This window comes from Rhinoderma darwinii, chromosome 2 (genome assembly GCF_050947455.1).
Source record: "Rhinoderma darwinii isolate aRhiDar2 chromosome 2, aRhiDar2.hap1, whole genome shotgun sequence".
Taxonomy (NCBI): domain Eukaryota; kingdom Metazoa; phylum Chordata; class Amphibia; order Anura; family Rhinodermatidae; genus Rhinoderma; species Rhinoderma darwinii.
The window spans coordinates 105,570,962-105,584,090 of NC_134688.1; the positions used below are offsets into that span (position 1 = coordinate 105,570,962).

General features: G+C 42.9%; 1 protein-coding gene across 2 annotated transcripts in view; it reads right to left on the reverse strand.

The window, feature by feature from the left end:
- Nucleotides 1-9,880, reverse strand: part of LRP1 (LDL receptor related protein 1) — a 291,539-nt gene extending 281,659 nt beyond the window's left edge. For both annotated transcript variants that reach the window (XM_075852009.1, XM_075852008.1), the window contains exon 1: nucleotides 9,450-9,880. In XM_075852009.1, the coding sequence (XP_075708124.1) occupies nucleotides 9,450-9,540 (91 nt within the window). In that variant the 5' untranslated portion in view covers nucleotides 9,541-9,880. The remainder of the gene's footprint in view (nucleotides 1-9,449) is intronic.
- Nucleotides 9,881-13,129: the final 3,249 nt, after the last annotated feature.

The window sequence follows — 13,129 nt, forward strand, 5'->3', positions numbered from 1 at the left end:
ATAATTAAAAAAAATTGTGGCTGCATCTACATTTGGAAATTTATGCAAACCCCAAGGGGTAATAAAAATAATCTTTATTTATATAGCGGCACCATATTCCGCAGCACTTTACAATTTATAGAGGGAACATGAACAGACAATATCAGACATTACATAGTGACAAAGTTCATTTACAATTCAGACCGGAGGATTGAGGACTCTGCTCGCAAGAGCTTACAATCTATGAGGAAATAAGGGAGACACAAAGTGTAACAGTGTTTGTTCTGTACAATAGTCCGGCCATTTTTATACACATGCGGTGGTAACATAAAGCTGCATGAGCCGGTCACCAGCCAGTATCCGTGTATGACGGACATGAAATGCAGTAGGGTGCAAAAGTGTGAGGGAATCTTATTCTGATGACTAATGGGGCCAAGGAAAAAAAAGAGTCAGATTAGGGAATGTTATAGGCTGGTCTAAATAGATGTGTTTTCAGGCCACGTTTAAAACTGTGGATATTGGGAATTAATCTGATTGTCTGGGGTAGCGCATTCCAGAGAACTGGTGAAACACAGGGGTAATCATTTAGGGTATGTTCACACGCTTAACCAAAAACATCTGAAAATACGGAGCTGTTTTCAAGGGATTTTAGCTGCGTTTTTCACAGCCGTTTTTGGAGCTGTTCTTTTTATAGCGTCTATGGAAAAACGGCTCCAAAAACAGCTGAAGAGGTGACATGCACTTCTTTTTCGCGGCCATTTTTTTTACGCAGCCATTTTGAAAAACGTCCGGGAAAAAAACGGCCCGTCGTAACAGAACGCCGTTTTTCCCATTGAAATCAATGGGCAGATGTTTGGAGGCGTTCTGCTTCCGATTTTTCGGGGCGTTTACTGACAGAAAATAAGCCGTGTGAACATATCCTTATTTTGTGCCACACATTTAGGATGGGTTCACACTGTGCGTTTTTGTTGAGCTTTTGTTTTGGTAAATAAACTGCATTGCCTCTCAATGGGAGTTGATCAACCTGAACAAAAAAAAAGGCATGTTAAAAATGCAATAAAAACGCACAGTGTGAACCCAGCATTAATATTAGGCAAAACAGATGCATTCAGTAATCAGAGGTCTAAGCAGTATAGTAAGAAGCTGTGCCACACTGAAAAACAACTGGCACACGGCTCCAGCATGACCAGCCTGGGCAAGCAGGTTCAATTATTATCACACAACCAACCACACGCATGCTTAGCAATTTCATATTTATGATGTTTTAGACATTCATAGCATTGACAGGAATTTATTTTACGCTTATAGTTAAATTGGCATAGTCGATACACAACATAGTGTATGACATTAACCCCTTAAAGCCCAGGCCAATTTCAGTTTTTCATTTTAGTTTTTTCCTCCCCGTCTTCCGAAAGCCATAACTTTTCTATTTCTTCGTAGACAAAGCCATATGAGGTCTTGTTTGTTGCGGGACAAGTTGTAGTTTTTCATGGCACCATTTATTGTACCACATAATGTACTGGGAATCTGAAAAAAATATCTTTGTGGGGTGAAATGGGCAAAAAACAGCGATTACATCATTTCTTTTGGGGGGTTGTTTTTACGGCATCCATCAGGCGGTAAAAACTACATATTCACCTTATTATACAGGTTGATACGATTACGGCAATACCAAATTTATGTTTTGTTTTAGGTTTTACCACTTTAAAAAAAAAAAAAAAACGATTTGCTAAAAAAAATAAATAAATAATGTTTTGTGCCATCATTTTGCGGGGCGAGCTGTAGTTTTCACCGATACGATTTTGGGGTACATTGACTTTTTTATCACTTTTATTCCTTTTTTTTGGAGAGTGAAGGTGACCAAAAAAAAGCAATTTGCATGTTTCATATTTTTGTGTTTTTTAACGTCGTTCACCGAGCGGGTTAAATAACGCCATATTGTAATAGTTCTGCCTTTTACGGACGCAGCGATACCAGTTATGGTAAGTTATTTTTTTCAACATTGCTTTAGGGGAAAAAAATGGGAAAAGGGGGGTTTTTTGAACTTTTAAAAATTTTTTTTTGGAACATTATAAAAATCTTTAACGGTTTTTTATTTATTTTTATTAGTCCCCCTAGGGGACATGAAGCAGCGATCGTTGCATCACTTGCATGATATACTGCAATACTAATGTAACCGTCTCAGAGGCAGGTCTTCAAAGGAGTACAAAGATGGCAGACCTGTGGGTCTTTATTATGCCCCCCAGGCTGCCGTAACAACCACTGTAAATGTCCGATAGTGCCGTTGGGGGGGGGGGGGGTGTGCGATTGCGTGTTTGAGGGGGTGCCGAAAATGCCTCCTATTGATGCGGAGGCATTTTTTTTCCCGTTCCCGGAAAAAAACGCTTGCGGAAAAAAGTAGTGTCATGCCCTTTTCTTTAGGCGTTTCCATCTCTGACCTCCCATTGACATCAACGGGGGGCAGAGAAAGTGGATTGTTCTGCGTCTTTTTCCCGCAGCGCTCAATAGCCTCGGCCGAAAATTCCTGAAGGAATTTTGCGGCAGATTTTTCCACCTGCAAAAAACTCCATATGAACAGGGCCTCAGGCATGTATGCTCTAGAAGTCACCATTTAGTCACGACCTGGTACCGATTTCTCCCCATTGACTACAATAAAGTAACCAATGGATCACGAAAGATGCAATTGTTTTTTACATGTGGTACTACAATGCGATTTTCCATACATGCAGTTATGTTATGGGTATTTCTTTAGAACTGGGTCTTACAAACTGCAGATGTCAAGAACATACTAATGGTCAGAGCATTATGCCCTAAGAGCGTGACCCCACTAGATCCCTATGATGCTGAGCCCACTGAAACAACTAAACCCCTATGAGTACCATTGCGGAAACCACTTAAGACACCAGCAATGTTTGGACTTTAATGGAAATACATGGAAAGCTTAGAGGTCATACATCAGAAACCGGTGAAGAGCTTAGATACATCATGACTGAATGAAGCCGATGTAGTAAAGGGTGATAAACACACAGTCCCTTGGGTGTGGGAAGACTTATCTTGTAGACCACAATCACAGGCGGCTACAATACATATACCACAGGTCCTCAGGCTTTTATAGCTGGTAAGCTACTTTCAGGTATTACAGATGGTGTTGAGCCGCACTAGTTATTTACATGGAAAAATGTACAGAAGATATGACCAATTGATACGGCTCTGGTTTGATCCCAATTCCAACATTCATTTATGATAGGACATCCTGGTAGTATACTATAGTATCTGCGGCTGCCAACAGCTGGGGAGCCACAAACAGGGGGCCTGGGAGCTATATGTGGTGTTTGAACCGATTCACACATGCAGTTTTTTAAGCAATTTATTGAGCCAAACACAGAAGTGGATGCAAAAGACAGAAGTATAAGGCTCAATGCACACGATGCGTAATACGTGCAGTTTTGGTGCGCATATTTGCGTATTACAGTCCCAGCAAAGTAAATGAGATTTCAGGAAATCTCATGTACACGCTGCGTTTTTTTTTTCTCCATGGAAATTGACAAGCGAATTGTATCTGTCTATTTGTAAGGAAAAACGCACCAAAACCCGCAGCATGAAAACGCATTAATTTACGCATCAAAACGTAAAAAACCACACCGAAAAACGTTAAATTCTTAGTCTAAAAGATATGCTGGATTTCCAAAAGGGACAAATTATAAATAATTCCGGGTATGTGGAAACCGAGGTGACGACCTCCATGAGCAGGATCGGATGACAGTCCTCCTCACCTACTATAGTTTTGCTCACACAGCTGATGGGCTCGTTGCCATGGCTATACACACTGGGGAGCTAATGAAAGCAGCAGCACAAATGTCCTGCCCTTCACTGGCAGCAAGCAGAGATCTTGAAAATGGTGGAGAATTGAAATACAAATTTGCAAAACGTATTATACGCACACCAGTTGAGTTTTATTTGCAGAAGAATGGACAAAACTTTGAAACCTTGACGTGTGTATATAGATACATCCGCCATTTATTCACTCTAATAGAGGAATTTTACGAGTTGCACTGTAAGACATATTTCCTAAACCAAAGAAAAGAAGCAAGTCATCCGCTGTCAGGATGTTGCTAAGGAATCCACCTTTGTCTGGAAAGAAACTATGGACATCCGATGACATTACTGTTGGCTGACAGGACCATTTCAGCCGCCTTACAGTAAACGATTGACTAAATGACAATATTTTGGGGACACATTTTATACATACACATACATTATTTAATATTTATTTAAACCATGCATGAAGAATGAGTCCAATATTTGTCTCTCAATTTAAAAGAACAAAAACAAAACACAAACTTGTTTTTTTTAGGTGTAGCTATTTAACTTTTTACTATCTTCCAATTACATAAATAAATAATCTTAACGCACTCACCCCAGCCCCAGAAAAATCACATATTGAAACAATTATTTGAGAAATATACAGATGCATTCCTAGTTATTTCACATCATAAACAAGTACGTGTGGCCGAACTGGATTCAATTTCATTGTTTTGGTGCAGACAAGTAACCCAAACCACTTTGGCGCTAATCATTGCCTAACCTGAATTAAGGAAACAAAAATTTTGTACTGCAAATCACAGCAAAGCCTTCTTAAGACGAAAGTTATTTACATCATTCATATCTAACAGTCCTTAAACAGCTGTAATTAAGCGGAAATTGGCCGCAGGGGCATAAAGAAATAATCCACGACGCTGCACAGCATGACAAATGCCATGTTTTCTCCACGGCAGGATTTTGATTCAGTATTTGGAAGCCAAAACGAGGAGCAGATCCAAAACACAGAAGAGGTACAAATCTTTCCATTACACTTTTTTTCTCTTTATCTTCAACTCCTGGCTTTGTCTCAAACACTGTAGCGAAAGATGGACCAAAAAAACTAAGGCCACACAAGCGTAATACGGGCACCTATTTTATGTCCGTATTATGTCTAGAAATCACAGCCCAACTGCAGGTCGAATGACCCGAACTAACACCATCATAGATCCCGTTGATGCCGATTCTTCAGGTTGTTAGACCTGCGGCCGAAACGAGATTTGTGAAACGAACCTAAGGCCGCATTTTAGGGTCTGTATCATAGCCACACAGACCCCCACACAGCCCTATTGAACAGAACCGAGATTGCAATAGAAACCCATAAAGACCAACGTTTGGTTTAGCAGGACTTGCGTAGGGTCCAGGGTTGCAACCGTAACATAAATCCTAAATGTGGCCATAATATGGCTCGTGTGAACACAACCTAAACGAGGAATGCCCCTTTTGGTTTTTAGATAAGTAATGTAGGTGAGCTCGGTAAACGCCTTCTGTGTTAGGCAATTGTCATTAGATCATAAACCCTCTCACTGCCAAAATATTTCAGGATCGGCATTTATGCAATTGCCCATTTGTCAGTGATTGTAAAAACCGCCACTTTGCCGTGAATTTTAAAATCACAAAATACTCGACAAGGATGACTTATGTAAATACACGGATACAATTTGTTAAGTCCCACTTAATGGATACTGCAGGGTAACTGAATCTAAGGGTATGTTCACACACAAACGCAAATTACAGGCGAAAACAGCTCCTGAATTTCAGACGTTTTTGCAAGTACTCGTGGCATCTTTTACGGAAGTAATTGGAGCTGTTTTTCATTGGAGTCAATGAAAAACGGCTCCAATAACGTTCCAAGAAGTGTCCTGCATTTCTTTTGACGCGGGCGTATTTTTACGCACCGTCTTTTGACAGCGACACATAAAATTACACCTCATCTGAACAGAACATCGTAAGACCCATTGCAAGCAATGGGCAGATGTTTGCAGACGTAAAAAAACGCCTGAATTACGTCTGAAAATAGGTCGTGTGCACATACCCTAAGGGTCCAAGTAGATAACGCAACTAAGCTGAGGTTTTGCTGCGCGGTTCTCGGCAAGTAGCGCAGCTCAGTCACGTTGTGTACAGGCACCCTAAAGCTGGTCATAGAAAGATCCTCTTCATTGACATGCAGGTTTGGCTCCGCCAAGCGTGCGCGTTTATTCAATAAGAAACAGGGGGACACCCAGCTGGCAGACACTTCTGGCAGCAGCTCATCGCCTACAATGTTAAAATCCAACATGTCTGATCTTCATTTCGCGACATTAAAAGACAGTGCAGATCCCAATCATTGTACAGTGTGAACATGTGCAGCAAGCGATCAGTGATTATTCGCTAGTTTGTAGTCGATCGTGAATCCTTTATGCGAACTTAAAAAGGATTGTTTGTCGGCAGTTCATCCACTCGTGTAAACCGGCATCTGTCTGTCGTTTGTAATGGGAACAGCATGAAAGGAAGACAGACAAGTGGTTGCATGAAAAATCACTGTGGGGACCGCAAGAAATCAGGACATGTCACTGTCCGTATTTGCGGGTCATGTGACCTACTCAGGGTTGGGACAAATTGGTGACATCAATTCCAGCCTTCCTTTTTTTTGCAGATCCATGAATACTGATGACACACAGATGCCCTCGGGACGTTTTTTTTTGCCGACAAATAGACCGCAAATGAAGATAACGGCTGTGGTTTTGCGAACCTCAAAATCACCACGGTCATGTGCATTCGGTCAACACAGGCCAATTTTATTGCACCGATCACATTCTCAGCAGGGATTTCGCAGTATATCGGTGATCCGGAATCTATTTTAAGGGAACCCCCCATCACAAGGTGAAGGATACCCTTTCCTCTTGTGAATCAAATGCAAATTTCCTGACTTCATATGATAGGAGACAATTATATGGCCTGGAGATTCTTTAGGAAATCATGAAGAGAACTACCACTAAGTTACCACAGGTAGCAATCTTAACCAAGAATCTCCTGCTGAGAGTCCAAAATTCGACGCTGATCAAGGAAAAATTATTATTTACATAATCTTTTGAATATTTCTCAACATAAAACTTTTAAAAAGGCATCGTCTGGGTAAGATGAGCTGATCATAGGGAACTCCAGCTGCTGTGGGCTCCCAGTCAGCGAGTATGGCTGGGGCAGTAGTCCTCATTTACCACGCTGCATTCATTGATGTCAATGGTTCTCCAGAGCATCGAGCGCAGCTTTCAGCTCCAGCTACTGACATATAGGGGGAAGTGCTTGTCTAAACCATACAAGCTCCATTAATATTTTTTTTGGTAGTGAGCCAGGTTAATATTCCGTCCAGGGAGGTGGATATTGTGTTTTTGCCCATTTTACTCGCCCGAGGCCCATCTTTATTACTTGGCAGCTTTATCTTATCAATCTGGCTTGTGAAATAAAAGCAAGTTATGATTTTAATTTTCTGCAAAGAGTTGCAAATATTGCAAAATAGTAACCAGGTTTGGGCTAAAGATGATCATTATTCAAAAGCGTGGTCAATGTATAATGCATTGCAGCAACTTAAGAAACGTTGCGATGTTGTGTATCATCTTTCTGCTCTACTGCTATTATCACATAATATTAATATTACATGACTGAGGTGGTTTCCCTTATAGATGAGCAACTGCTTGACTGACACAGTCACAATACGCAGCTACAATAGAACAAGTGAGCTGGGTCCACAATGCCTTCAGAGCAGGCGCTTCGCAGTGGTTCCCCTCACATCTGGTTTGCAAACACGTCCCTCTCCCATGAATCTCGCTTTCCCTTCCTGCCAGTGTTAAATGCCATGTCACACACTGAAAGCGCACTGCAGCCTCACACTATGGAGAAAGCCGCTGCTGTGCCTGCAGATGAAGCCTGGAAAATGCAATGGAGAATTCACAATGTCAGCCTTGTTTTCTTGGTCTACACCCCACTGCCACAGAGTCAAAACTAAAAAACAAATATCACAGCATTTACAAATATAGGACACAAAGTAATAACATTCCAGATAATAATATAAACAAATTATATTCCAATGATCAGATCACCAGGCCCTTCTGCATTCATAGATTTTATATCTGGAGATCAGACCATTGGAGGGGTAATAAATACCAGAGGGGATAACATATTTTACACAGCCTGACTGCCACAAAAGCCTTCCATAGCGGTGCATGACCAAATATCACTTCTCTTATATGCATCAAACAATACAATACATCTGCATGCAGAATATATCAAATAATATTACACAAATAGGTCATGGAAAAACATATGAATGCCCTCTGCGAGAATGAAATTCCCACAGATGAAAGGGAACCCAGGAGAGAGCGCGGGAGATGATGACCCCGTCACCAGGAGGCTACACAATGACCATATCATCAGATGTATACAAACACCTCATCCCCAGAAGAGTATACAATGCCCCCGCCATGACAAGACGTATACAATGCCCCCGCCATGACAAGACGTATACAATGCCCCCGCCATGACAAGACGTATACAATGACCCCGCCATCTCGACGTATACAATGACCCCGCCATGACAAGACGTATACAATGACCCCGCCATCTCAAGACGTATACAATGCCCCCGCCATCACAAGACGTATACAATGACCCCGCCATCTCAAGACGTATACAATGAGCCCGCCATCACAAGACGTATACAATGCCCCCGCCATCTCAAGACGTATACAATGACCCCGCCATCACAAGACGTATACAATGAGCCCGCCATCACAAGACGTATACAATGAGCCCGCCATCACAAGACGTATACAATGACCCCGCCATCTCAAGACGTATACAATGACCCCGCCATCACAAGACGTATACAATGAGCCCGCCATCACAAGACGTATACAATGAGCCCGCCATCACAAGACGTATACAATGAGCCCGCCATCACAAGACGTATACAATGACCCCGGCATCACAAGACGTATACAATGACCCCGCCATCACAAGACGTATGCAATGACCATTTTGTTTTATACGCCACATACAGCAAAGCGCATCATTACTGCATGTATATATGACAATGATGTAAGCTCTCCTCGTAGTCGGTGTATAGATTTCTGAACCTCCCTGCATAATACGGCTTTGATGGAATGGCAGATCCTTAAGAAAAGGAATCACCCATCCCCCATTGATGAGGGCACCTTTCTAAACACATCACATCTCATTGTTACAGCAAACACCACAATAGACCTGGTGCCGGGGCACATTCACCATCCCAATCCTCTATAGGCACAGTGGGGCCTTTATCTCAGGGTCACTTCCCCCAGTAATAGGGATGAGGATGATGGGGAGATGGGAAATCTCAGCATGAACAGCAAGTTTAGGGAAGGGATGATACATGCATTGTTAATACAAAGAGCACCCTGCACTGCATGCCACAGCCTGGGCACCCTGGAGAAAACCCAATAACCCCTGTCCTGGGGATGAGGCATGTGTGTGGAGCCATGTTATACAGCACATTGCTCAGGTTGCAATCATCTGCAGGGCCTGCAATGTGAAGGTGCAAGAAAAGAAAACGCAGCCCCTTCTCCCCCATCTAATGCATATGACAAGGTGGCACTCACCATCGCTGACAGAGGTGGCATGGACGTGCAGGGCACAGCACAGCAATCCCAGGACGACAACCACTGGCACATCTGTCCTGAGAGGCGGCATTATGGGGCCAGGCACTAGCGGGGAGCTCAGGAGATGGAGGGGAGGGGGTGCCTATGTCTCAGCCTGCCAGCCTCCCTCCTCCACGTCTTGCTATCTAGTCTCCGGCAGCCAGGAGGGAAATCAGATCACCCGCAATGATTGAGAAGGGAAGGGGGACTGCAGCCACACTCCAGTGCTGGGGAGAGGTGCAGGGAGGGGGCGCTGCTGCTGGTGGTGGGGGGCGCCAGGTAAGGGAAGCATGCAGACCCTGCTCCTCGGCTTCTCTTCCAGGGTGTCCCCCGTGATGATGAGGGGCTGAGGAATCCAGCAGTGTTATTAATGAGAGGGGAATGGTTGGAGAGAGAGGATGTGTGGGCAGGAGAGCGGGAGGGAGGGAGAGTGAGGAGGGCGGGAATGGCAGCTCTCACTCCTCCTCCTGCCCGGGCTGTACACAGGGCTGTGCTGTGACTGGCAGCCGGTATATGTGACAGCTATGTGTATGTTGTGTACATTCCTTTATTGCCCATTATGCCCGCTGGCAGCGCCTCTCCCGCCTGTACAGTGTCAGTCAGGGATTTCTCAGAACAAACCTGCACTTCAAGTTCCTGCAACTTCATCAAGTGCAAGTTCTGGTGAAGTAAAGCAGCGCCTTATGTAAATCTAGCACTAATATGTATACAACTTTCTCATATACTTCAGTATTCAATGATGACTTGTTGTCAGTAAGCGCCCCCTAGTGGCCACTGCGGTCAGACAGAATTTTATCTGGTGACTGAATAAGCAAAGGAAAATGTGATCTAAAGTTGTGATCCTTGGTAAAGATATATTGTGAGATTAGTTATACCGCTTTAAAAGGCTGTATTCGCATCTGCATCAGAGGCAACGTTCGGAAGCTTCCGTCACAGATTCCGTAAGCGGTGCACGCGCTATTTTTCCCATCAAAACAGAGGGGAACCATGGCAGAATTCAACCTCTTTATAGGTCAATGGGGTCCGTCCGTCTTACAATGGATCCAGCAGCGGGTTGTGGTTTCCGTTATAAAAAGAAACCAAGAAGCAGATGTGAACAGAGCCTAAGATACTCTGTGAATACCTCCCAACATTTAAACCCCAAATCATATTTTAAGCCCCCCCCCCGATCTGGCTAAAACTTTGGCCAAACCTTTAGAAACGCCTCTTTCAATCATTTTGTACAGGCCCCACCCCTTTTTTGGTTGCAAAAAAATAAGTTGATTTGTGTTTTAATGTCTCACCAATCTAGAAATCTGTTTGCTGTCAGTGAATTTGAACATGCCTGTTAACTTTCAAAAACTGAAGATCTGAACGGACTTCAAGGGGTATTCCGAATGCCAAATAAAACAGCAGATTTCCCCTAGACTCCATAACGTTCATAAACGTTGCATTCTACGTCAATTTCCTGTTGTTAGTCCCTAGCAGTTTGTCAATCACTGGCCTGAAGGGCGGGGCATGCGCTCCCCTTATGAATACGCCGGACCTATGAGTCCAGTTTATTCTTTCAGTGCTCCTATTAGCTAAATGGCACAAATCTGTTTTGTGCCGTTTTCGCTACTAGGAGCTTGGACCCGTAGCTGTAATATGCTGCCCTTACACTGGCAGCTTATGTTCATGCACCTGTGCGCTGCCCCCCTCCGTTCATGCTGTTTTACTGAAAGTCCATGTTCACATGGCATATTTGGTAGGCAGAATAAGTACAATACATAACCTGCGTCAAAAACGCACTTGTTTTTTTTTACTGTTTTTAATGAACACGCTTATTTTAATGCTTTTTTTGCAGGTTTTTGACCTTTTTTGGTGCTTTTTTTATGCTGATATTCTAAGGCTGGATTCACACGAGCACATTACGTCCGTAATGGACGGACCGTATTTCCCGGACCGAAGACACTGCAGGGAGCCGGGCTCCTAACATCATAGTTATGTACGATGCTAGGAGTCCCTGCCTCACTGCCGGACAACTGTCCCATACTGTAATCATGCTTTCAGTATAGGACAGTAGTTCCACGGAGAGGCAGGGACTCCTAGCATCGTACATAACTATGATGCTAGGAGCCCGGCTCCCTGCAGTGTGTTCGGTCCGGGACTTGCAGCCGAAATACGTCCGTCCATTACGGACGTAATGTGCTCGTGTGAATCCAGCCTAAAAGTTAAAAATGTACTTGCCTAAAAATATGCTCCGCGTATTTTGCACGCGTTTATGCATACTAAAATACTCAAAATAGCAAGCAAGAATTTTTTGGCAATGTTCTGAAACCTCCCGTTGACTTCAATGGCAAAAAAATGTTTTTTTACCCGTCATGTAATTGTATTCAATTGGAATATTTGAATTTGCATTTTCAACGTGTAATGCATGTCAAAAATACGCCGTGTGAACATGGCTAAACATTGAAATGAGAAACTGCAGTTACATCCCCCACCCTTTCTAATATTTACAGTTTTACTCTATAATCATTTTCTTGGGTTTCTCAGGAGGTATCTAAACATTTAGAACGAGGCAGAGAAATAGGGATTACAGAATACTGGAAGGTGATTTTCCCCTAATATGAATTATTACTACGTTTCACATATTCACATGTACACTGATTTATGAAAAAGACAATTTTAACAATAGGTAAACTTTTACGGCCAGCTGTCACCTGAAGTTTTTTATTCTACTGGATAGGCGATAAATGTTAGATCCGACTACAGGGCCTACCACCAGTTGCTTAAACGGGGGACCCTGGTCCCCCTTAACTGCATGACCATGGTGAGGAGGACTTTGTATGGGTCGGGGGTCGGGCATACGCACAGCCGCTCCATACAAACTCTATAGGAATTACAGAAACAGCCAACTACAGCATTTTGTTGGGACCCCCACCAATCTAACATTTATCACCTATCCAGCGTGTAGGTGATAAATGTTTCTGTCAGAAATTCCCATTTCATTACCCTCAACTTTTTAGGGGATAGTAAAAACAATAAACAGTATATAGAAATGAATTTGCCTTTGGCAGAATGATCTTTGGACCAATAGTCATTGCCTCCATCTCCCCTACGAAGGCCTGATTCACATAACGTTTTTTTCATATGTATAGCGTGTACGCCAGAAAAGTTCCCGGCATACACGCTTAACAAGTCTATAGGGTGCCATTAGTCCGACGGAGGCCAAAAGAGTGTACTTTTGTCGTCTGTTGGGCTGGTATATGTTGGCATACTTTTTTTTTGTTTAGGTATGGAATAGCGTAGTATACTGCGGGGAATTTGTTTTTAACATGGATGATGTATGCCCCTGTTTGGCAAAAGTCCAAGACATCTGTCTGACGTATATGTCATGAGCTTTTCAATAGCTTTTCATGACGTATACAATAAATGGTTAACATATTAGGCATCCGACACCCATAGACTATTACGTTTTCTGTTTAATGTATATGTCGTGAAAAGCTCATGACATATAGGTTAAATTAATGCCATAATAGCCTATCGGTGACGGATACCACTGTGAGTGGTAACGTATATGTCGAGAGTTTTTCCCAGCGTTTATGCTAAAAATAGAAAAACACTTTATGTGAATGAGACCTTATATGTAAGTTTAGCTAAACGCACCTTTTTTTCAGTAG